A 21,997-nucleotide genomic window follows, 5' to 3' on the forward strand; every position below is an offset into this window, starting at 1 on the left:
TACTGTCCAATCATAGAGAACAACAGAGACCCAGTACTGTCATATCATAGAGAACAACGGAGACCCAGTACTGTCCAATCATAGAGAACAACGGAGACCCAGTACTATCATATCATAGAGAACAACAGAGACCCAGTACTGTCATATCATAGAGAACAACGGAGACCCAGTACTGTCCAATCATAGAGAACAACGGAGACCCAGTACTGTCATATCATAGAGAACAACGGAGACCCAGTACTGTCCAATCATAGAGAACAACGGAGACCCAGTACTGTCCAATCATAGAGAACAACAGAGACCCAGTACTGTTATATCATAGAGAACAACAGAGACCCAGTACTGTCCTATCATAGAGAAAAACAGAGACCGAATACTGTCATATCATAGAGAACAACAGAGACCCAGAACTGTCCTATCATAGAGAACAACAGAGACCCAGTACTGCCCTATCATAGAGAACAACAGAGACCCAGTACTGTCCAATCAGAGAACAACAGAGACCCAGTACTGTCCAATCATAGAGAACAACAGAGACCCAGTACTGTCCTATCATAGAGAACAACAGAGACTCAGTGCTGCCCTATCATAGAGAACAACAGAGACCCAGTACTTTCATATCATAGAGAACAACAGAGACCCAGTACTGTCATATCATAGAGAACAACGGAGACCCAGTACTGTCCAATCATAGAGAACAACGGAGACCCAGTACTGTCCAATCATAGAGAACAACAGAGACCCAGTACTGTTATATCATAGAGAACAACAGAGACCCAGTACTGTCCTATCATAGAGAAAAACAGAGACCGAATACTGTCATATCATAGAGAACAACAGAGACCCAGAACTGTCCTATCATAGAGAACAACAGAGACCCAGTACTGCCCTATCATAGAGAACAACAGAGACCCAGTACTGTCCAATCAGAGAACAACAGAGACCCAGTACTGTCCAATCATAGAGAACAACAGAGACCCAGTACTGTCCTATCATAGAGAACAACAGAGACTCAGTGCTGCCCTATCATAGAGAACAACAGAGACCCAGTACTTTCATATCATAGAGAACAACAGAGACCCAGTACTGTTATATCATAGAGAACAACAGAGACCCAGTACTGTTATATCATAGAGAACAACAGAGACCCAGGACTGTCCAATCATAGAGAACAACAGGGACCCAGTGCTGCCCTATCATAGAGAACAACAGAGACCCAGTACTGCCCGACACCAGAGAGCGCCGTCATAGAGAACAACAGAGACCCAGTACTGCCCGACACCAGAGAGCGCCGTCATAGAGAACAACAGAGACCCTGTACTGCCCAACACCAGAGAGCGCTGTCATAGAGAACAACAGAGACCCAGTACTGCCCAACACCAGACAGCGCCATCATAGAGAACAACAGAGACCCAGTACTGCCCGACACCAGACAGCACTGTCATAGAGAACAACAAAGACCCAGTACTGCCCGACACCAGAGAGTGACGTCATAGAGAACAACAGAGACCCAGTACTGCCCAACACCAGAGAGCGCCGTCATAGAGAACAACAGAGACCCAGTACTGCCCGACACCAGAGAGCGCCGTCATAGAGAACAACAGAGACCCAGTACTGCCCGACACCAGAGAGTGACGTCATAGAGAACAACAGAGACCCAGTACTGCCCGACACCAGAGAGCGCTGTCATAGAGAACAACAGAGACCCAGTACTGCCCGACACCAGAGAGCGCCGTCATAGAGAACAACAGATACCCAGTACTGCCCGACACCAGAGAGCGCCTTTATAGAGAACAACAGACACCCAGTAATGCCCGACACCAGAGAGCGCCGTTATGGAGAACAACAGAGACCCAGTACTGCCCAACACCAGAGAGCGCCATCATAGAGAACAACAGAGACCCAGTACTGCCCAACACCAGAGAGCGCTGTCATAGAGAACAACAGAGACCCAGTACTGCCCAACACCAGAGAGCGCCGTTATAGAGAACAACAGAGACCCAGTACTGCCCAACACCAGACAGCACTGTCATAGAGAACAACAGAGGCCCAGTACTGAACGACACCAGAGAGCGCCGTCATAGAGAACAACAGAGACCCAGTACTGCCCAACACCTGAGAGCGCCGTCATAGAGAACAACAGAGACCCAGTACTGCCCAACACCAGACAGCGCCGTCATAGAGAACAACAGAGACCCAGTACTGCCCAACACCAGACAGCACTATCATAGAGAACAACAGAGACCCAGTACTGCCCGACACCAGAGAGCACCATCATAGAGAACAACAGAGACCCAGTACTGCCCGACACCAGAGAGTGACATCATAGAGAACAACAGAGACCCAGTACTGCCCAACACCAGAGAGCGCCATCATAGAGAACAACAGAGACCCAGTACTGCCCGTCACCAGAGAGCGCTGTCATAGAGAACAACAGAGACCCAGTACTGCCCGTCACCAGAGAGCGCTGTCATAGAGAACAACAGAGACCCAGTACTGCCCGTCACCAGAGAGCGCTGTCATAGAGAACAACAGAGACCCAGTACTGCCCGTCACCAGAGAGCGCCGTCATAGAGAACAACAGAGACCCAGTACTGCCCGACACCAGAGAGCGCCGTCATAGAGAACAACAGAGGCCCAGTACTGCCCGACACCAGAGAGCGCCGTTATAGAGAACAACAGAGACCCAGTACTGCCCAACACCAGAGAGCGCCGTCATAGAGAACAACAGAGACCCTGTACTGCCCAACACCAGAGAGCGCCGTCATAGAGAACAACAGAGACCCAGTACTGCCTGACACCAGAGAGCGCCGTCATAGAGAACAACAGAGACCCTGTACTGCCCAACACCAGAGAGCGCCGTCATAGAGAACAACAGAGACCCAGTACTGCCCAACACGACAGCACTGTCATAGAGAACAACAGAGACCCAGTACTGCCCGACAACAGAGAGCGCCGTCATAGAGAACAACAGAGACCCTGTACTGCCAGACACTAGAGTGCTGTCATAGAGAACAACAGAGACCCTCAACACCCGGCACCCCATAACACCCGGCACCCCTCAACACCCGGCACCCCTCAACACCCGGCACCCCTCAACACCCGGCACCCCTCAACACCCGGCACCCCTCAGTTCCCGGCACCCATCAGTTCCCGGCACCCATCAGTTCCCGGCACCCATCAGTTCCCGGCACCCATCAGTTCCCCAAACAAACAAGAGATCCCTGCGCTCAAATCCCAGCAGCTAGTGCATGCATTCATCCATCAGGTGCTAAAGGGGCGAAACCACATATTACCACCAGAAATCCTGAAGGACCCCCTGCACACGGCTATATACCCTTCCCAGCAGACTCTGCAATAAATAGGGACATTTGGGTCACACATATGGCAATACATGCTTAAACCGGCCAACTGCGTCAAAGTCATCCCTCTCTGGCCAGTCCCTACTCTGCTCTACCTCTATGGCCAGTCCCTACTCTGCTCTACCTCTCTGGCCAGTCCCTACTCTGCTCTACCTCTATGGCCAGTCCCTACTCTGCTCTACCTCTCTGGCCAGTCCCTACTCTGCTCTACCTCTATGGCCAGTCCCTACTCTGCTCTACCTCTATGGCCAGTCCCTACTCTGCTCCACAGTAGCATTTGCGTAGGCAGAGCAGAGTAGGGACTGGCCATAGAGGTAGAGCAGAGTAGGGACTGGCCATAGAGGTAGAGCAGAGTAGGGACTGGCCATAGAGGTAGAGCAGAGTAGGGACTGGCCAGAGAGGGATGACTTTGACGCAGTTGGCCGGCTTAAGCATGTATTGCCATATGTGTGACCCAAATGTCCCTATTTATTGCAGAGTCTGCTGGGAAGGGTATATAGCCGTGTGCAGGGGGTCCTTCAGAATTTCTAGCCCTCAGTACCCTGCACCCCTCAACACCCGGCACCCATCAGTACCTGGCACCCATCAGTACCCAGCACCCCTCAACACCCGGCACCCCTCAGTACCCAGCACCCATCAGTACCCGGCACCCCTCAACACCCAGCACCCCTCAGTACCCGTCACCCCTCAGTACCCAGCACACCTCAACACCCGGCACACCTCAACACCAGGCACCCCTCAGTACCCGGCACACCTCAACACCCGGCACCCCTCAACACCCGACACACCTCAGTTCCCGGCACCCATCAGTACCCAGCACCCCTCAACACCCGGCACCCCTCAGTTCCTGGCACCCCTCAGTACCCGGCACCCTCAGTTCCTGGCACCCCTCAGCTCCCGGCACCCCTCAGCTCCCGGCACCCCTCAACACCCGGCACCCCTCAGTACCCGGCACCCCTCAGTTCCCGGCACCCCTCAACACCCGGCACCCCTCAGTTCCCGGCACCCCTCAGTTCCCGGCACCCCTCAGCTCCCGGCACCCCTCAGTTCCCGGCACCCTTACATCTCGGAGGTTGAAGGTGATCTCCAGGCTGGACCAGAAGTAGTCGGAGAATTCGGGGTACATATCCAGCACCTCCAGGAGGTCCTCGCGGTGAATCTTGTGCAGGTCGCAGTAGGTGAGAGCGCGGACATCGGCGTTGGACTTCCCCGGCCGAGCGTACAGATTGATGGGCTCCCCGAAGATGTCGTTCTTCCCTGAACCAATCACAGGAGAGCGCTTAGTGGGGTCAGCAGGATTTACCGCTTCACCACAATACAACCGCTGCACCACAACACAGCCGCTCCACCGCAACACAGCCGCTCCACCGCAACACAGCCGCTTCACCGCAACACAGCCGCTTCACCGCAACACAGCCGCTTCACCGCAACACAGCCGCTCCACCGCAACACAGCCGCTTCACCGCAACACAGCCGCTTCACCGCAACACAGCCGCTTCACCGCAACACAGCCGCTTCACCGCAACACAGCCGCTTCACCACAACACAGCCGCTTCACCGCTACACCGCAACACAGCCGCTTCACCGCAACACAGCCGCTTCACCGCAACACAGCCACTCCACCGCAACACAGCCGCTTCACCGCAACACAGCCGCTTCACCGCAACACAGCCGCTTCACCACAACACAGCCGCTTCACCACAACACAGCCGCTTCACCGCTACACCGCCGCTTCACCGCAACACAGCCACTTCACCGCAATACAGCCACTCCACCGCAACACAGCCGCTTCACCACAATACAGCTGCTTCACCGCAACACAGCCGCTTCACCACAATACAGCCGCTTCACCGCAATACAGCCGCTTCACCGCAACACAGCCGCTTCACCGCAACACAGCCGCTTCACCACAACACAGCCGCTTCACCGCTACACCGCAACACAGCCGCTTCACCGCAACACAGCCGCTTCACCGCAACACAGCCGCTTCACCGCAATACAGCCACTCCACCGCAACACAGCCGCTTCACCACAATACAGCCGCTTCACCGCAATACAACCGCTTCACCGCAACACAGCCGCTTCACCGCAACACAGCCGCTTCACCGCAATACAGCCACTCCACCGCAACACAGCCGCTTCACCACAATACAGCCGTTTCACCGCAATACAGCCACTCCACCGCAACACAGCCGCTTCACCGCAACACAGCCGCTTCACCGCAATACAGCCGCTCCACCATTCCTACTGAACCTTCTGTCCGCAAACATTTCCGAAATGTTATTTGTAATAAACGATGAGTTGTGTTGGAGCCGCACAGAAATAACAGAATAAACCGAATACAGCGAATCGATTTGAAAATAAAGAATATATGAAACGGATTCTGAAAATAAATCTTTGAAAGATCAGGAAATCGATGAAATGCGATTAATAACCGAACGAAGGAATCCAACGGGAGAGAAATGTGGGGCCCATCTCTGCCCCTCCCACCGACCTGCAGATCCATGAGGGCCGCGAGCAGAGCAAGCGATCCGATTGGTCCTCTATAGAGATGGTAGAAGTGAGCCGGACCTCTGAGGGTGTCAGTTGTGAGTCGGCTCCATCACTGCAGATCTGTAGGAGGCCCCTCCCCAACCCATTCCTTTCCTGTAGGAGCGGGGCCCTAAGGAGCCACACGACTCCACCATGGATCCTGACCCCTCCCACAGGGATCCTGACCCCTCCCACAGGGATCCTGACCCCTCCCACATGCCACAAGACCCAACACGATTGGTTGAGCCGGGTGGAGTTCAATTTTATGGACTTCAATAAAACAGAAACGGGGAAATCCTCATCATATCTGTTCCTCGGGTCCTCCAACACCCAACGGGCTTCTCTGTATATTGGACGGTCCGTACATTGGACGGTCTGTATATTGGACGGTCCGTATATTGGACGGTCTGTATATTGGATGGCCTGTATATTGGACGGTCCGTATATTGGATGGACTGTATATTGTATGGTCTATACATTGGATGGTCTGTATATTGGACGGTCCGTATATTGGATGGTCTGTATATTGGACGGTCTGTATATTGGACGGTCTGTATATTGGATGGTCTGTATATTGGACGGTCTGTATATTGGACGGTCCGTATATTGGATGGTCTGTATATTGGACGGTCCGTATATTGGATGGTCCGTATATTGGACGGTCCGTATATTGGATGGTCTGTATATTGGACGGTCCGTATATTGGATGGTCCGTATATTGGACGGTCCGTATATTGGATGGTCTGTATATTGGACGGTCCGTATATTGGATGGACTGTATATTGGACGGTCTGTATATTGGACGGTCTGTATATTGGATGGTCCGTATATTGGACGGTCCGTATATTGGATGGTCTGTATATTGGACGGTCCGTATATTGGATGGACTGTATATTGGACGGTCTGTATATTGGACGGTCTGTATATTGGACGGTCCGTATATTGGATGGTCCGTATATTGGACGGTCCGTATATTGGATGGACTGTATATTGGACGGTCTGTATATTGGATGGTCCGTATATTGGATGGTCCGTATATTGGACGGTCCGTATATTGGATGGACTGTATATTGGACGGTCTGTATATTGGACGGTCTGTATATTGGACGGTCCGTATATTGGATGGTCCGTATATTGGACGGTCCATATATTGGATGGACTGTATATTGGACGGTCTGTATATTGGATGGTCCGTATATTGGACGGTCCGTATATTGGACGGTCCGTATATTAGGATGGTCTGTATATTGGACGGTCCGTATATTGGATGGTCCGTATATTGGATGGTCTGTACATTAGACGGTCTGTATATTGGATGGTCCGTATATTGGACGGTCCGTATATTGGATGGTCCGTATATTGGATGGTCTGTACATTGGATGGTCCGTATGTTGGATGGTCTGTACATTGGACGGTCTGTATATTGGATGGTATGTACATTAGACGGTCTGTATATTGGATGGTCCGTATATTGGACGGTCCGTATATTGGATGGTCCGTATATTGGATGGTCTGTACATTGGACGGTCCGTATATTGGATGGTCCGTATATTGGATGGTCTGTACATTGGATGGTCCGTATATTGGATGGTCTGTACATTGGATGGTCCGTATGTTGGATGGTCCGTATATTGGAAGGTCTGTATATTGGATGGTATGTACGTTGGATGGTCCGTATGTTGGACGGTCTGTACATTGGACGGTCTGTATATTGGATGGTCTGTACATTAGACGGTCTGTATATTGGATGGTCTGTATATTGGATGGTCTGTACATTGGATGGTCTGTATATTGGATGGTCTGTACATTAGACGGTCTGTATATTGGATGGTCTGTACATTGGATGGTCTGTATATTGGACGGTCTGTACATTGGACGGTCTGTATATTGGATGGTCTGTATATTGGATGGTCTGTACATTGGACGGTCTGTATATTGGATGGTCTGTACATTGGACGGTCTGTATATTGGACGGTCTGTACATTGGACGGTCTGTATATTGGATGGTCTGTACATTGGACGGTCTGTACATTGGATGGGTCTAGTCTAGGTGTTGGAGGACCTGAGGAACCTTCCTGAGGTTCTTTTATACGGCGAGTATTTCCCCGCTACGTTTTCTGACTGACGCCCGAACTGCGATAGGGGGCCAATGACTATCGGAACCTGCTCCTGGTGCCGGTGGGAGCGCGGGGATCCAGTGGGACATCTACTCCACCACACTCTACGGAGACCCGGTTGTATCAGTCATGGACCTTCTACCACGATGATGTCATCTACTCACGTCTGATGACATAACACTTGTCTCTGTGTCTATGGAAACGACCAGACGGGATCTCAGAACAGATCCACACAGAGAACTTCTATCGAATGGCGTCACTGCTTTATGTCCTCCCCCATTGGCCAGAAAGGACCTCACGGTTCTTCACCAATCATGGGCTTCAGGCTCACCTTGAGGCCGTATCTCGTATCTCTCAGCCTGTTGATCCAGCCAGAAATCTAAGTTCCTGCGCTGAACTCTTTGCGGTTACGTTGTTCCCAGCCATCTGCGCGGACAACAGAAAAGCTCCCTCTAGGTTTTGGAGAAGAGGAGAGGGGGAGGTGTTCTGTTGTCCTCCCCAGAAGAGTGAGCATTGTCACCCTGGGGCAGGAAGTGTGGTACTGGCAGGATCACCAAGTGGGAACTTCTGTTCTTGGGCTTAGATGTCCTTTACGGGAATGTCACATATCATCCAGGCTGAATGTCCTCCCCCATTGGCCAGAAATGACCTCACGGTTCTTCACCAACCATGGGGTTCAGGCTCACTTCGAGGCCATATCCCGTATCTCTCAGCCTGTTGATCCAGCCAGAAATCCTGAGAGCCGATAAGTTCCTGCGCTGAACTCTTTGTGGTTACATCTGCGTGGACTACAGAAAAGCTCCCTCTAGGATTTGGAGAAGAGGAGAGGGGGAGGTGTTCTGTAGTCCTCCCTAGTAGAGTGAACATTGTCACCTTGGGGCAAGAAGTGTGGTACTGGTAGGATCACCAGGTGGGAACGTCTTTACTTGAGCTTTGATATCCTTTTCGGGAATGTCGGATATCATTCAGGCTGGATGGAGACTTCATTGTCTCCTCATGGGCAGAGAAAAGTGTCACCAGCACACTGGAAGGCCATCTAAAGGAGAGCACACGTGACATTACAGAGCCACACGGGCCCCCAACATTTTTAGAAGGACCTCTAGCATTCTGAGGACACATTTTATCTTCTCCAAGTATTTATGGAAGAATGCCACCATTACCACCACTGCAGAACCCACCATGCACTGGGGCTTCCTATTCTACCCTCCTCAGCTCAGACATGGGAAGTAGAGTTCACTGGTGTCACCCAAACTTGCACCGGACGACTGTCCGGTTCCTTCCCAAGCGACTGTCCGGTTCCTTCCCAAGCGACTGTGCGGTTCCTTCCCGGGCGAGGCCCTGCCATGGCACAGATATAAAATATGAGCTGATTGGACGCAAGCATGGCTTCCTTACCTAGTATGGCAACCACCACATCGCCACGCAGGATTTCGATGGATCCACGGGACAGGAAGTAGAGAGCGGTGAGCACATCACCTGCATGGACCAAGGTGTCACCCGGAGGAGCGTGGGTGGTCTTGAATTTCATGGCCAGCGCCCGCAGACAGCCCTTGGTGGCCCCCTTGAAGGGCTTACAGTTCTGCAGAAGACTCCGGTTGAGGTGGAGACAGATATCGGCCTGGAGACATTCTGGGAACCCTTTCAGAACCTGGAGAGAAAAAAGAGAAAAGGCCAAGTGACCCTCAAAAAGTGAGGAGATGGGAACAGAGAGCATACAAGGAGAAGAGAATGGAGGAGAGGACAGAGGAGAGGAGGACAGAGAGAGGGGACACGGGGGAGGACAGAAAAGAGAGGAGACAGAGGAGAGGACACCAGAGAGAGGGGACAGAGGAGAGGACACCAGAGAGAAGGGACAGAGGAGAGGACAACAGAGAGATGGGACAGAGGAGAGGACACCAGAGAGATGGGACAGAGGAGAGGACACCAGAGAGATGGGACAGAGCAGAGGACACCAGAGAGATGGGACAGAGGAGAGGACATCAGAGAGATGGGACAGAGGAGAGGACAACAGAGAGATGGGACAGAGGAGAGGACACCAGAGAGATGGGACAGAGGAGAGGACACCAGAGAGATGGGACAGAGCAGAGGACACCAGAGAGATGGGACAGAGGAGAGGACACCAGAGAGATGGGACAGAGGAGAGGACATCAGAGAGAGACAGAGGAGAGGACACCAGAGAGATGGGACAGAGGAGAGGACACCAGACAGATGGGACAGAGGAGAGGACATCAGAGAGAGGGGACAGAGGAGAGGACATCAGAGAGAGGGGACACAAGAGAGGACATCAGAGAGAGGAGACAGAGGAGAGGACACCAGAGAGATGGGACAGAGGAGAGGACATCAGAGAGATGGGACAGAGGAGAGGACACCAGAGAGATGGGACAGAGGAGAGGACACCAGAGAGAGGAGACAGAGGAGAGGACACCAGACAGATGGGACAGAGGAGAGGACATCAGAGAGAGGGGACAGAGGAGAGGACACCAGAGAGATGGGACAGAGGAGAGGACACCAGAGAGAGGAGACAGAGGAGAGGACACCAGAGAGAGGGGACAAAGCAGAGGACACCAGAGAGATGGGACAGAGGAGAGGACACCAGAGAGAGGGGACAGAGGAGAGGACATCAGAGAGGGGAAAGAGGAGAGGACATCAGAGATGGGACAGAGGAGAGGACACCAGAGAGAGGGGACAGAGGAGAGGACATCAGAGAGATGGGACAGAGGAGAGGACATCAGAGAAATGGGACAGAGGAGAGGACACCAGAGAGGGGACAGAGGAGAGGACACCAGAGAGATGGGACAGAGGAGAGGACACCAGAGAGGGGACAGAGGAGAGGACACCAGAGAGATGGGACAGAGGAGAGGACATCAGAGAGAGGGGACAGAGGAGAGGACATCAGAGAGAGGGGACAGAGGAGAGGACACCAGAGAGGGGACAGAGGAGAGGACATCAGAGAGAGGGGACAGAGGAGAGAACACCAGAGAGATGGGACAGAGGAGAGGACATCAGAGAGGGGACAGAGGAGAGGACACCAGAGAGAGGGGACAGAGGAGAGGACACCAGAGAGATGGGACAGAGGAGAGGACACCAGAGAGAGGGGACACCAGAGAGAGGGGACAGAGGAGAGGACATCAGAGAGGGGACAGAGGAGAGGACATCAGAGAGGGGACAGAGGAGAGGACACCAGAGATGGGACAGAGGAGAGGACACCAGAGAGAGGAGACAGAGGAGAGGAAGGAATGATGATAAGAAGGAGATGATGATATGATGAGGAGGAGGAAGGGATGATGGGGAGGGAATGAGGAGGAGGAGTTGAGGATGATAGGGAGGTGATGAGGGTATGAGGAGATGAGGAGGAGGAGAGGATGATGGGGAGGCAATGAGGGTATGAGGAAGAGATGAGGAGGAGGAGAGGATGATAGGGAGGCGATGAGGATATGAGGAGGAAGGGATGAGGAAGAGGAGGAGATGAGGAGGAGGAGAGGATGATAGACAGGTGAAGAGGATATGAGGAGGAGGGGATGAGGAGGAGGAGATGATGAGGAGAAGGGGATAACAGGGAGGTGACAAGGATATGAGGAGGAGGGGATGATGAGAAGGAGGAGGGGACGATAGGGAGGTGATGAGGATATGAGGAGGAGGGTAAGAGGAGGAGATGATGATGAGGAGAGGATAAAAGAGAGGTGATGAGGATACGGAGGGTAAGAGGAGCGGATGATAGGGATGTGATGAGGGGATGAGGAGGAGGAGATGAGGAAGAGGAGATGATGAGGAAGAGGAGGGGATGAGGGGAAGGAGAAGAGTACTATGAGGAGAGGATGGTGGAGGAGGAGATGATGAGGAGAGGATGGTGGAGGAGGAGATGATGATGATGAGGTGGAGTGGATGGTGGAGGAGGACATGATGAGGAGGAGTGGATGGTGGAGGAGGAGATGATGATGAGGTGGAGTGGATGGTGGAGGAGGAGATGAGGAGGAGGAGGAGTGGATGGTGGAGGAGGAGATGAGGAGGAGTGGATGGTGGAGGAGGAGTGGATGGTGGAGGAGGAGATGATGAGGAGGAGGAGGAGGAGAGGATGGTGGGGGAGGAGATGATGATGATGAGGTGGAGTGGATGGTGGAGGAGGAGATGATGAGGAGAGGATGGTGGAGGAGGAGATGATGAGGAGAGGATGGTGGAGGAGGAGATGATGAGGAGGAGGAGAGGATGGTGGAGGAGGAGATGATGATGAGGAGGAGGAGGAGAGGATGGTGGAGGAGGAGGAGAGGATGGTGGAGGAGTGGATGGTGGAGGAGGAGGAGAGGATGGTGGAGGAGGAGATGATGATGAGGAGGAGGAGGAGTGGACGGTGGAGATGATGATGAGGAGGGGTGGACGGTGGAGGAGGAGATGATGAGGAGGAGGAGTGGATGGTGGAGGAGGAGATGATGAGGAGGAGGAGTGGATGGTGGAGGAGGAGTGGATGGTGGAGGAGGAGGTGATGAGGAGGAGGAGGAGTGGACGGTGGAGGAGGAGATGAGGAGGAGGAGGAGTGGATGGTGGAGGTGGAGATGATGATGATGAGGTGGAGTGGATGGTGGAGGAGGAGATGATGAGGAGGAGGAGTGGACGGTGGAGGAGGTGATGAGGAGGAGTGGACGGTGGAGGAGGAGATGAGGAGGAGGAGGAGTGCATGGTGGAGGAGGAGATGAGGAGGAGTGGATGGTGGAGGAGGAGGAGAGGATGGTGGAGGAGGAGTGGATGGTGGAGGAGGTGATGAGGAGGAGGAGTGGACGGTGGAGGAGGAGATGATGAGGAGGAGGAGGAGTGGACGGTGGAGGAGGAGATGAGGAGGAGTGGATGGTGGAGGAGGAGATGATGAGGAGGAGGAGTGGACGGTGGAGGAGGAGATGATGAGGAGGAGGAGGAGTGGACGGTGGAGGAGGAGATGAGGAGGAGTGGATGGTGGAGGAGGAGATGATGATGAGGAGGAGTGGATGGTGGAGGAGGAGATGAGGAGGAGTGGACGATGGAGGAGGAGATGATGAGGAGGAGGAGTGGACGGTGGAGGAGGAGATGAAGAGGAGGAGTGGACGGTGGAGGAGGAGATGATGAGGAGGAGGAGTGGACGGTGGAGGAGGAGATGAGGAGGAGTGGATGGTGGAGGAGGAGATGAGGAGGAGGAGTGGATGGTGGAGGAGGAGATGATGAGGAGGAGGATGTGGACGGTGGAGGAGGAGATGAGGAGGAGTGGACGGTGGAGGAGGAGATGATGAGGAGGAGGAGTGGACGGTGGAGGAGGAGATGAGGAGGAGTGGACGGTGGAGGAGGAGATGATGAGGAGGAGGAGGAGTGGACGGTGGAGGAGGAGATGAGGAGGAGGAGTGGACGGTGGAGGAGGAGATGATGAGGAGGAGGAGTGGACGGTGGAGGAGGAGATGATGAGGAGGAGGAGGAGTGGACGGTGGAGGAGGAGATGAGGAGTGGACGGTGGAGGAGGAGATGATGAGGAGGAGGAGGAGTGGATGGTGGAGGAGGAGATGATGAGGAGGAGTAGAGGATGGTGGAGGAGGAGATGATGATGATGAGGAGTGGATGGTGGAGGAGGAGATGAGGAGGAGGAGTGGACGGTGGAGGTGGAGATGATGAGGTGGAGTGGATGGTGGAGGAGATGATGAGGAGGAGGAGTGGACGGTGGAGGAGGAGATGATGAGGAGATGAGGAGGAGTGGATGGTGGAGGAGGAGATGAGGAGGAGGAGTGGACGGTGGAGGTGGAGATGATGATGATGGAGGAGATGATGAGGAGGAGGAGTGGACGGTGGAGGAGGAGATGATGAGGAGATGAGGAGGAGTGGATGGTGGAGGAGGAGATGATGAGGTGGAGGAGGAGTGGACGGTGGAGGAGGAGATGAGGAGGAGTGGATGGTGGAGGAGGAGATGATGAGGTGGAGGAGGAGTGGACAGTGGAGGAGGAGATGAGGAGGAGTGGATGGTGGAGGAGGAGATGATGAGGTGGAGGAGGAGTGGACGGTGGAGGAGGAGATGAGGAGGAGTGGATGGTGAGGAGGAGATGATGAGGTGGAGGAGGAGTGGACAGTGGAGGAGGAGATGAGGAGGAGTGGATGGTGGAGGAGGAGATGATGAGGTGGAGGAGGAGTGGACGGTGGAGGAGGAGATGAGGAGGAGTGGATGGTGGAGGAGGAGATGATGAGGTGGAGGAGGAGTGGACGGTGGAGGAGGAGATGAGGAGGAGTGGATGGTGGAGGAGGAGATGATGAGTAGAGGATGGTAGAGGAGGAGATCAGGAGGAGGAGGAGGAGTGGATGGTGGAGGAGGAGATCAGGAGGAGGAGGAGTCGATGGTGGAGGAGGAGATGATGAGGAGGAGGAGGAGAGGATGGTGATGAGGAGGAGGGGCGGGGTTGCAGACATTTTGGGTCACACGGTGAGATACATTAGTTGTCATGGGTTGTCGGAGACACGTGGACTCACCGCGTTCATGTCAATGCCGTTGGTGTAGGACCACGCGTGTTGGAAGTACTCCTCCAGGCGCTGGCGTAGGGGGTTGGGAATCTGGTGGAAGCGGATGAACTCGCGGACCCGCAGCATCTGGGTGTGGTACCGGGCGGTGCCGGAGTACAGCCTCTGGATGATGGCGGACACGTTCCCGAATATGCTGGCGTACATTAATGCTGGGGGAGGAGAAGAGACGAGGTCACCCCACTACAGACACCGCAATCTGCACCTCCTGAACCAGGGTGGGGGGATATCTCTACACCGGCAGAGGGGGAAGGATGGGAACATGAACAGGGCGGCACCTGTTACAGGAGAACTGTCTGTGATGCTGCAACACCATCATCGCCTGCACTGGATAATGACCAGATTGGTGGCTGCTGGGTAACACAGACAGTTCTTATTGCAGACCATCCTAGACAATGTCCTTCCATCGGATGATCCCACGCCGGCCGCAAACAACTGGACAATGCCTGTAGCTCCTCCTCCTCGTAATGTCCCGGAGATGTGACATCGAACAATTCCCCAGAACTGCCCGAATATCCCGAAATGGAACCTTCCCACCTCCCCCAACACTTCCAGATGCCGAGAGACCCCCCAGGACAGGAGCAGAGGAGCGGCTGGTATATAGAGGTGCCGGCTCCGGGGCTGTCCTGCAAAAACTACACTCAACGTTGTCCTCGTGGACTTCCTAAAAAAAAATTTTTGAACAAAAAATGTTTTTTGTGGCTTTTTCTTTGGCATAGTGGTCACATGACTGCTGATAAACAAGAACAAACCTAACTCTATGGATGTTTGTTTATAGACAAAACCATGTGATCACCAATTCAGTGCCGGCCTGGTGATCACATGGCTTTGTTGTTAAACAGGACCAAACGTATCTCTAAGGTTGTCTATAGACAGTCATGTGACCACCAATTGGGCTCAGGCATGGTTATCGATGGCTTTGTTTATAAACAAGACCAAATCTAACTCTTAGGCTGTTTGTTTATAGACAAAGCCACGTGATCACCAATTCAGAGCTGACACGGCAATCAATGGCGTTTGTTGATAAACAAGAACAAACCTAACTTTAAGGCTGTTTGGTTATAGACAAAGCCACGTGATGACCAATTCAGTGCCTACCCGGTGATCACATGGCTTTGTTGAGAAATGAGATCAAACCTAAGTTTAAGGCTGTTTCTTAATAAACAAAGCCATGTGATCACCAATTCACAGCCAACATGGTGGGCAACGTCTTTGTTGATAAACAGGCCCAAACCTCACTCTAATGCTGTTTGTTTATAGACAAAGCCATGTGATCACCAATTCAGAGCCAACATGGAAGTCAATGACTTTGTTGATAAACAAGACCGAACCAACTTCTAAGGTTGTTTGGTTATAAACAAAGCCATGTGATCACCAATTCAGTGCCTACATGGTGATCACATGGCTTTGCGGATAAATAAGATCAAACCTATGTTTAAGGCTGTTTGTTCATAAACAAAGCCATGTGATCACCAGTTCAGAGCCAACATGGTGGGCAACAGCTTTGTTGATAAACAGGACCAAACCTAATTCTAATGCTGTTTGTTTATAGACAAAGCCATGTGATCGCCAATTCAGATCCAACATGGCAATCAATGACTTTGTTGATAAACAGGCCCAAACCTAACTCTAAGGCAGTTTGGCTATAGACAAAGCCATGTGATCACCGGGTCAGTGTGCCTACCTGGTGATCACATGGCTTTGTGGATAAATAAGACCAAACCTATGTTTAAGGCTGTTCATAAACAAAGCCATGTGATCACCATTTCACAGCCAACATGGTGGGCAGCGTCTTTGTTGATAAACAGGCCCAAACCTCACTCTAATGCTGTTTATAGACAAAGCCATGTGATCACCAGCTCAGTGTAGACATGGGCGATCACATGGCTCTGTTGATAAACAAAGCTGAATCCCTGACAGCTTCCACTGTTTGTCTTTCTAGCTGCACTCTTTATCAGGTAGCATGTCCCTCATTGGGTGCTGTGGTTCCTCCTGCAGTGGTATAAGGGGCCAGTGGGAGGAACCAATGGGGGGGGGGGGGGGCACACTACACTAAACACTTGGTAATGTTGGGTGGCAGCAGAGTTCTTCCAAAGAGCAAAGATCTGAGTCCCCACCAGAAAGGTAAATATACGACCCCTTTTGTTTTCAGGGTGTTGGTGGTTTTTCTCAGTTTTTAGGGCAGCAGCGATTTTTGGCCCCCAATGACTCTGAGGCATTTCAGCAAAACAGTGAATTTCCCCAAGATTTCTAGTGTAGCGCCCTCCTAGTTAGCTAGGGGGAGCCGGATACTGATTTGTAGTGAGGAGGCTGAGTAGTAGTCTGGGTCCAATTGTGGTCGGGGCTGAGAAGCTCTGCAGGGCGGCCCCTCTGGAATTTCCCCTGCTCCGGGGCTTTGGAGGAAGGTCCTAGAGGAAGTAGGTGGATCTGTGGAGAGGCTGGCTACACTCTTAAGAGATCCTGGCCGATCCCCAACAGGAGGTTGGCAAGGGGCGGAGCCACCCTTCAAAGTGTTGGAGCACGCTCAGAGCGGGAGAGTTCAGGTGGAAGATGGAGATTGGGGTTAGTGTTCTGGAAAGGATGCGGCCCACCCTTCCTGCTAGCGCACCCATGGTGAGAACGTCTCTTGCAGGGGCGGACCGACCATTCGGACACTCGGGCACTGCCTGAGGGCCTGGGGTCAGTAGGGGGGCCCATGAGATGCCCCTGGTATGTTTCATAGGCTTTTTTGGGTGTGGTTTGAGTGTAGGCGAGGACACAGGAGCCCCATGATCCCCTATTGTCCGGGGGCCCCATGAGTTGTCAGTCTGCTACTGGAGGTGGACTGATCATTCGGGCACTGCACTGGGGCCCGGGGTCAGTAGGGGGGCCCATGAGATGCCCCTGGTAGCTTTCATAGGCTTTTTGGGGAGAGGTTTGAGTGTGGGTGAGGATACAGGGGCCCCATGATTCCCTATTGTCCGGGGGCCCCATGAGTTGTCAGTTCTCTACTGGGGTGGAGCAGGGGTGGACTCACCAATTGGGCACTGCCCAAGGGCCTTGGTTCAGTAGGGGGGGCCCCATGAGATGCCCCTGGTACCTTTCATAGGCTTTTTTGGGAGTGGTTTGAGTGTGGGTGAGGATACAGGGGCCCCATGATCCCCTATTGCCCGGGGGGCCCATGAGTTATCAGTCCGCTCCTGGGGTGGACTGACCATTCGGGCACTACCCAAGGGCTTTGGGTCAGTAGGGGGCTCCATGAGATACCCCTGGTACCTTTCATAGGCTTTTTGGGGAGAGGTTTGAGTGTGGGCAAGGACACAGGGGCCCCATGATCCCCTATTGTCCGGGGGCCCCATGAATTGTTATTCCGCTCCTGGGGTGGAGCGGGGGTGGACTGACCATTCGGGCACTGCCCAAGGGCCTTGGGTCAGAAGGGAGGCCCCATGAGATGCTCCTGCTACCTTTCATAGGCTTTTTTGGGTGTGGTTTGAGTGTGGGCGAGGACACAGGGGCCCCATGATCCCCTATTGTCCGGGGGCCCCATGAGTTGTCAGTTCGCTACTGGGGTGGAGCAGTGGTGGACTGCCCAAGGGCCTTGGGTCAGTAGAGGGCTCCATGAGATGCTCCTGCTACCTTTCATAGGCTTTTTTGGGTGTGGTTTGAGTGAGGATGAGGACACAGGGTCCCCATGATCCCCTATTGCCCGGGGGGCCCATGAGTTGTCACTCTGCTACTGGGGTGGGGAAGGGGTGGACTGACCAATTGGGCACTGCCCAAGGGCCTTGGTTCAGTAGAGGGCCCCATGAGTTGTCAGTCTTCTCCTGGTCTCTGGTGTCCAGAATATCATGGAGCTACTTACACCCGATCAGCATGACGCATATGGAGAAGATCTTCTCGGAGTTGGTGTTGGGGGACACGTTCCCGAAGCCCACGCTGGTCAGACTGCTGAAGGTGAAGTAGAGGGCCGTGACGTATTTGTCGTTGATGGACGGCCCCGACTTCAGGTTGCTGCTGTTGTACGGCTTCATGATCTGAGTGCCCAGCGAATACAGCCAGCCGATCGATCGATATTCCGGGTCGTAGTGTTCCATGTGACCGATGGCGTACCAGATGCAGGCCAGCCAATGAGCGATGAGGGCGAAGGTGCACATGAGGAGGAAGAGGACGGCTGCTCCGTACTCCGAGTACCGGTCCAACTTACGGGCTACGCGTACCAAGCGCAGGAGGCGGGCCGTCTTCAGCAGGCCAATCAGAGTGGTGGTCTGGAGAAACACAAAACGAGCCTAAGAAACCGGAAGATTCCGCGCCAAAAGACGAGATGGAACACATCGAACGAGATCAGATTAACGAGGAGACAGAGAAGGCCACAAAGTCACACGGACACCCCCGGGACCTGACACCGCCCACCGCCGTCTGCCATATTGTCCCCGGGGAGCCACTTAATGGTCCAGTTATGGGGAAGGTCCTATAAATAGAAGATGAGGCGGGGGCTCTACTGACATCAATGAGGGGGTGACACAGCCAATGATATGAAGGGTCCAAATCACATCCGGGGAAGACTCCCTGCTCCGCCACGGAACTTCCGACAGGGAGTCAGCTCATTCAGCATCCCTAGTGACAGACTGACCTACTCCCCAGTCTCACTCTCTGACCACTGAGCATCCCTAGTGACAGACTGACCTACTCCCCAGTCTCACTCTCTGACCACTGAGCATCCCTAGTGACAGACTGACCTACTCCCCAGTCTCACTCTCTGACCACTGAGCATCCCAAGTGACAGGCTGACCTACTCCCCAGTCTCACTCTCTGACCACTGAGCATCCCAAGTGACAGACTGACCTACTCCCCAGTCTCACTCTCTGACCACTGAGCATCCCTAGTGACAGACTGACCTACTCCCCAGTCTCACTCTCTGACCACTGAGCATCCCAGGTGACAGACTGACCTACTCCCCAGTCTCACTCTCTGACCACTGAGCATCCCAAGTGACAGACTGACCTACTCCCCAGTCTCACTCTCTGACCACTGAGCATCCCAAGTGACTGACTGTCTCCCCCGGCCTCACTCTCTGACCACTGAGCATCCCAGGTGACAGACTGTCTTACTCCCCAGCCTCACTCTCTGACCACCGAGCATCCCTAGTGACAGACTGACCTACTCCCCAGCCTCACTCTCTGACCACTGAGCATCCCAGGTGACAGGCAGGTCATCCAGGGGGTGGAAAAAACCATTTAATTCAGAAAGGCAGCAAAATATTAGCCCCCCCCCAGGACAGGAACTTCAGCTTGGCGCTCTTCCGTTTTCATTGTCCCCGAAACCTCTGCCTTGCTCTCGGTGAATGGTGACCCCCAGGGTCTAGTGACCATTTAAAGGGCATTATTATCTACGGAAAGCTGCACTCTGGAGGTGGTGCGGGTCATCCGGGGGGCGCAAAAAACCTTTGAATTCAGAAAGGAAGAACACAGAATTCCCGGACGAAGAACGCACACAAAGCAGTTTATACACATCGTCCTGCTGATACGTCCTCCACTGGCTCCAGGTATTCCCCAATCACTGACGGGGGAACGTCCCGCGGTTGGCAATGCAGCGCCACCATGGCATTACTGCTGCATCATGTGATAGAAATGGTGTCAGTTCACATAGAGAACACTGGGGGGAGCCATCAGTCCGGGGTGGAATCCCAGCATGCCCTGTCCTCGGAACGCCCGCCTCTTGTAACAATGTGTATAGACAGTGAGGTCCCCTCCGGGGGGTGATATGAGGAACAATCAGTGATACATTGTGACAACAATGGAGTCATCATACCCCCCCCCCCCCATACAGACACGTTACCTCTTTGCGGCTCTTTGCACTTTCCTCGATCCTCTTCCTTAACTTGAAAGAAAGAAATTTTCCATTCAATTCCTGACTGATGAGTGTTCCAAGCGACAGACTGTTCTGCTCCGCCCCGGCTCACTCTCTGACCAATGAGCATCCTCATCCTAAGTGACAGACTGTTCTGCTCCGCCCCGGCTCACTCTCTGACCAATGAGCATCCTCATCCTAAGTGACAGACAGTTCTGCTCCGCCCCGGCTCACTCTCTGACCAATGAGCATCCTAAGTGACAGACTGTTCTACTCCGCCCTGACTCACTCTCTGACCAATGAGCATCCTAAGTGACAGATTGTTCTACTCCGCCCCAGCTCACTCTCTGACCAATGAGCATCCTCATCCTAAGTGACAGACTGTTCTGCTGCACCCCGACTCACTCTCTGACCAATGAGCATCCTCATGCTAAGTGACAGACCATTCTGCTCTGCCCCGGCTCACTCTCTGACCAATGAGCATCCTCATCCTAAGTGACAGACTGTTCTGCTCCACCCCAACTCACTCTCTGACCAATGAGCATCCTCATCCTAAGTGACAGACTGTTCTGCTCCACCCCGGCTCACTCTCTGACCAATGAGCATCCCAAGTGACAGACTGTTCTGCTCCACCCCGGCTCACTCTCTGACCAATGAGCATCCTAAGTGACAGACTGTTCTACTCCACCCCGGCTCACTCTCTGACCAATGAGCATCCTAAGTGACAGATTGTTCTACTCCGCCCCGGCTCACTCTCTGACCAATGAGCATCCTCATCTTAAGTGACAGACTGTTCTGCTGCACCCCGACTCACTCTCTGACCAATGAGCATCCTCATGCTAAGTGACAGACCATTCTGCTCCGCCCTGGCTCACTCTCTGACCAATGAGCATCCTCATCCTAAGTGACAGACTGTTCTGCTCCACCCAGGCTCACTCTCTGACCAATGAGCATCCTCATCCTAAGTGACAGACTGTTCTGCTCCACCCTGGCTCACTCTCTGACCAATGAGCATCCCAAGTGACAGACTGTTCTGCTCCACCCAGGCTCACTCTCTGACCAATGAGCATCCCAAGTGACAGACTGTCTCCCCCGGCCTCACTCTCTGACCATCCATGGTGTCCTCTATCTCCCATCCCCCCATCACAGACATGTTCTGTACAGTCAGAGGAGCGAAGCGGCAGCCATGGAGAGCGAAGAGCACAGAGCCAGGAGCAGCACGAGGAGCGCCGGATACAGAGGAGCCAACCCGGCGATCGTCCAACCTGACAGACTCTACATCACACAGCGTCCGCCTCTTCATTCATGACAGATGAGCGAGGAGGAGAATGACCAGTAATGGGTGAGAGATGAGCGAGGAATGAGAGATGGTGGAGGAGGAGAATGACCAGTAGTGGTCGATCACCTCCATCACCTCCACCACCTCCACCACTTCCATCACCTCCGCCACTTCCATCACCTCCGCCACTTCCATCACCTCCACCACTTCCATCACCTCCGCCACTTCCATCACCTCCATCACCTCCACCACTTCCATCACCTCCGCCACTTCCATCACCTCCATCACCTCCATCACCTCCACCACTTCCATCACCTCCGCCACCTCCATCACCTCCATCACCTCCACCACTTCCATCACCTCCG

The 21,997-nt window shown here is 53.5% G+C and overlaps 1 protein-coding gene across 1 annotated transcript in view; it reads right to left on the reverse strand.

Moving 5' to 3' along the window:
- The window catches only part of LOC149429075 (voltage-gated inwardly rectifying potassium channel KCNH2-like), a 30,731-nt gene extending 9,075 nt beyond the window's left edge, over positions 1-21,656 (reverse strand). Inside the window, exons 1-6 of the mRNA XM_089666764.1 lie at positions 21,456-21,656; positions 20,342-20,446; positions 18,369-18,771; positions 14,480-14,679; positions 9,407-9,659; positions 4,426-4,619 (exon numbers count right to left, since the gene is read on the reverse strand). Coding sequence (XP_089522890.1) covers positions 4,426-4,619; positions 9,407-9,659; positions 14,480-14,679; positions 18,369-18,771; positions 20,342-20,446; positions 21,456-21,656 — 1,356 coding nt within the window. The remainder of the gene's footprint in view (positions 1-4,425; positions 4,620-9,406; positions 9,660-14,479; positions 14,680-18,368; positions 18,772-20,341; positions 20,447-21,455) is intronic.
- Positions 21,657-21,997: the final 341 nt, after the last annotated feature.

This window comes from Staurois parvus, unplaced genomic scaffold (assembly GCF_062004578.1).
Source record: "Staurois parvus isolate SC_StPar_1 unplaced genomic scaffold, SC_StPar_1.0 ptg002826l, whole genome shotgun sequence".
NCBI lineage: Eukaryota > Metazoa > Chordata > Amphibia > Anura > Ranidae > Staurois > Staurois parvus.